At 45.7% G+C, this 4378-nt stretch overlaps 1 protein-coding gene across 1 annotated transcript; it reads right to left on the reverse strand.

Moving 5' to 3' along the window:
- Window positions 1-887: 887 nt before the first annotated feature.
- LOC141656767 (uncharacterized) lies at window positions 888-3332 on the reverse strand. Its single transcript, XM_074463822.1, has 2 exons — window positions 1737-3332; window positions 888-1661 (listed from the first exon to the last, which is right to left on the reverse strand). The coding sequence occupies exons 1-2, from the start codon at window positions 3330-3332 to the stop codon at window positions 888-890; spliced, it is 2370 nt and encodes a 789-aa protein (XP_074319923.1).
- Window positions 3333-4378: the final 1046 nt, after the last annotated feature.

Consider the following 4378-nt stretch of genomic DNA (forward strand, 5'->3'; position numbering starts at 1 on the left):
GTATAGCTTGTCACCACCCGGGTGCACCGATTATGCTATATTATGAGATTCATTCATTATCTTTTTCTTAAGTTCTTCATCACATGGCACGCACCATCTCCCATTGAATCTAAGGCTCCCATCCATATGTAACTCAAACCTTCAAGGTTCCCCCTTGTCTAATTCTCCTTTCCATTCTTGCATCTTCACATCATTTACTTGTCTTTCCCGAATCTCCTCATACAACTCGGGTTCTAGAGTTAAGTCCCCAATTGATTCCCACTTTCTTATCATATGAATGCCCATTTCCTTTACTTCTTCCTTCAATCGTATCATGAACAAGGCGGGTACATAAGGAGTGCACCGACTTCCTACTCAAGGCATCGGCCACCACATTAGCTTTCCCTTCATGGTAGAGTATTTCCATGTCATAATCCCCAATTAGCTCAATCCATCTCCTTTGCCTCATATTGAACTCCTTTTGGGTGTAGATGTACTTCAAACTTTTGTGATCGGAAAACACCTTGAAGGTTGTTCCATATAAGTAATGCCTCCAAATCCTCAATGCAAATACAACGGCTCCCAATTCTAAGTCGTGAGTCAGGTAATTCTCCTCATGAGTCTTCAATTGTCTTGATGCGTAGGCTATGACCCTACCATTTTGCATAAGTGCACACCCCAAGCCATTCTTTGATTCATCGATGTAAACCTCAAAATTCTCACTTCCTTCCGTCAAGGCTAAAACCGGGGTCGTGGTTAGGCGCTCTTTTAGAGTTAAGAAGGCTGTCTCACAACTCCCGTCCCACTTGAAACGACTCTCCTTGTTCATTAGCGATGTTAAAGGTCTTGCAATCTTAGAGAAGTCTTTCACAAACCGACGATAGTATCCGGCTAGACCTAAGAAACTTCTAACCTTCGTTATTCTTGGGTGCTACCCACCTAGACATGGCCTCAATCTTAGTGGGATCCACGACAACTCCTTCATTTGACACGATATGGCCCAAGAAAGCCACTTTCTCTAGCCAAAACTCACACTTACTAAGCTTTGCATAAAGTTGGTGCTCTCTCAAGGTTTGCAATACTATCCTTAGGTGCTCCTCGTGCTCTTCTTTGGTCTTGGAGTAGACCAAGATATCGTCTATGAATACCACCACGAACTTGTCCATGTACGGACTAAACGCCCTGTTTATAAGATCCATGAAAGCAGCCGGTGCATTTATTAGTCCAAATTGCATTACCACGAACTCATAATGTCTATATCTTGATCTAAAAGTGGTGTTTGGGATGTTCTCATCTTTGATCTTCAATTGGTGATAGCCCAAATGTAGGTCAATCTTTGAAAACACTCCGGCTCCACTAAGTTGGTTAAACAAGTCATCGATCTTTGGTAGAGGGTATTTGTTTTTGACGGTAACATTGTTCAACTCCCTATAGCCAATCCACAATCTCAACGTTCCATCCTTGTTCTTTACAAATAGAACCGGTGCTCCCCAAGGTGAAACATTCGGTCTAATGTAGCCTTTGTCCGCTAATTCCCGAAGTTGTTTCTTCGATTCTTCTAGCTCCTTCGGACCCATCCTGTACGGAGCCTTTGAAATCGGTCCCGTACCCGGTCTCAAGTCCACTCCGAACTCTACCACCACCGGTATATCCCCAGCTTGAGGCCTCTCTACACTAGTATCCTACACGTGGCATAAGATCATTGGGCACTTCTTCTTTAGGCAAGTCTTTACGGTTATCACCGAAACTAGTTTTACCTCAGGCTTGACTAGGTAGCCTTTGTATAACACCCTAGCACCCTTAGGTCCTTTCAAAGCAATCTTATTTTGCTGGCAATTTATGTTGGCTTTCTGTTTTCTCAACCAATCCATTCCTAGTATTATCTCAAACCCCTCCAAAGGAAATTCTAAAAGATCTGCGGGGAAATTTGTTTTATGAATTAAGACGGGTACTTCTTTGTAAATCCTTGAACATGTAATAGACTCCCCTGAAGGTAAGGTCACGTCATCCTTGGCTAGTTCGCCCTCCCCCAATCCTAAGGTCGGTACACGGCTCCTAGACACGAAAGAATGTGTGGCCCCCGAGTCAAATAAAAAAAAGCGTGGGTGAGAGTTAACAAGAAATGTACCGGATACAACGTGGGCGTCTTCCTCGGCACTCCTCTTGCCCATGGCAAAGAGCTTGCCACTAGTCTTAGGTGCTCCTTGGACCGTGCTGGCCAATTGAGTTAGCCTATTCCCGGAAGTATTGCCGCCCGAATAGCTTGTTGCCCTTGATGGTGTTCCCCGGTTGAAGTTTCCCCGATTGTTTCCGCCATTGAAGTTGGGATTTGCATTCCTTGGGTTACTCCAAGCCCCCAAGTTCCGGTTGCTTGCCCCGCTTTGGGAAGGGGTGTGGTAAGAGTTTCCTTGTCCAAATCTCCGGTTATGTCCCTTTTGAGCACTAGTGCATTCCACCCTTTTGTGACCGAGACCACCACAATTATAACATCTTAACCCTCCTCCTTTACTAGTGGCCCTATTACCATAGTTGCTTGTCCCACCAAAGCTATTTCTTTGTGCTCCTCCCGAGTACGACTTAGATTGGTTAAAAGTAATCTTCTTGGGTTGATACCCTCCTTCACCTTCATTCCTCCTTTTCTCCCCGGACCTCTCCTTAGAATCCTTGATGACACCGAGTAGCCTCTCCGCGTTACCGGCCCTAGCATAGACTTCTTTCACACTAGACAAATCTCTGGGTGGGAGCTTCTCCAAGAGCTTGACGGTCAAACCTCCCTCAAACTTAAAATCCAAATGAGATTGGATAAGGTTAAGGTCCTCCACGTAAGTAGCGAGCTCACAAAAGCGGATGTAGTAATCTTGCACGGTCATAGCATCGATCATTACGAACCGGTCGAATTCCGCTCGAAGCTTGCACCTCACGTGCTCGGGGATGAACTCATTCCTCATTTCTATCTTGAAATTGGCCCAAGGGATGGCGGCTTCTCCTCTCTCTTCATATAAGTTCTTCATAGCTTCCCGTTCCTTGTACCACCAACCTCCCACAAGTCCTCCCAAGTAGAAGGCGACTTGCTCCACCTTAAGCTCTCCCGAGCACCTGATTACGTTAAACACGTTCTCCATCTCTCTTACCCAATCACTAAAAAGGCAAGACTCCCCCACCCCAGGGTACTTGGTGGGGCAGTGGCATGAGATGGCGGTGCTTACGGCCGAGGCATCCATTGCCGCATCCCTCTCCCGGGTGACATTCCTAAGTGCTTCAGAGAGGGCCTCGTTTTGAGCAATGAGCCGCTCCATTTCCTCCTCGGACACACGAGGCGGAGTAGAAGGAGTCCTTGTACGGGGTCTTGGCATAATGTCTCTTCAATAAGCATAAAAAACGTCAATACATGCCTCAAGACACGAGGCAATGGGTATTGACCACTATACAGGTCCCCTTGGTCGAGTGAGGAAAGTCACTCGGTCGAGTGGTAAGCCCACTCGGTTGAGTGGTGTCCCACTCGGTCGAGTGTCTCAACAATCAGAAGGTTTCCCAAAATCCCTAGAGGTCCACTCGATCGAGTTGTCTCACAGCTCGGTCGAGTGCAATACACTCGGTCGAGTGAATCCTTCACTCGGTCGAGTGCCACAATAATTAGAATGTTTCCAGATTTCTCCCATAATCCACTCGGTCGAGTGGCCACAAGACTCGGTTGAGTAGGACACACTCGATCGAGTGAGACCTTCACTTGGTCGAGTGTGGCAACTTACAGGAGAGAATATAGACATATGCACAACATATAACACACGTATGACGGTACTTCACACGTATTCTTACTATCATACATCCCACATATCCTTCTCAAAAGTTTACCTTCATTGCATATTGTCATGTAGGACATCTCCAAGCATACCAAGTTTCACAACATCAAGCAAGATGTATGCAACAATCATATGCACCAATCACGTCCTATTACCCACACGTAGTGACCGACTCAAGTTCAGAGGGCAAGTTCTCAACCTTGAGACGTCTCCCAAGCATGTCATAAACCCTCCAAAACTCAAAACGGGTTCATTTTAAATTAACTCACCCTAGTTCAGTTGTTCATTGGTTAGTCTCCAAAACCGTCGCTCTGATACCACTTTGTAACACCCCCATAAGTCGGGGCCCTTCCTCTAGGCAATCCCCATCATATGGAGGTGTCACAAGCCGTGGTTTCCCAAGAGTGTAGTACGAACAACAAGTAAAGAAATAATTTAGATAACATAAATAGTTCAGTTGTAGAGTTAAGTGGTCACAAGTTAAGGGATATGAAAATCATCCCATTAATACAACCAAATCGAATGGAGTTTAAATGTCAAAAACTAGATAAGAACAAGTGACGACAAAGAGGTAGACCGCTCCCAAGCCCGCTACTCAA

Source organism: Silene latifolia, chromosome 1, assembly GCF_048544455.1.
Source record: "Silene latifolia isolate original U9 population chromosome 1, ASM4854445v1, whole genome shotgun sequence".
Taxonomy (NCBI): Eukaryota; Viridiplantae; Streptophyta; class Magnoliopsida; order Caryophyllales; family Caryophyllaceae; genus Silene; species Silene latifolia.

Coding starts and splice junctions, on each gene's coding strand:
- LOC141656767 (XM_074463822.1), bottom strand. CDS start 3,332: ATGCCAAGACCCCGTACAAGGACTCCTTCTACTCCGCCTCGTGTGTCC. Junction 1,662..1,736: donor GCTACCTAGTCAAGCCTGAG/GTAAAACTAGTT, acceptor TGCCACGTGTAG/GATACTAGTGTAGAGAGGCC.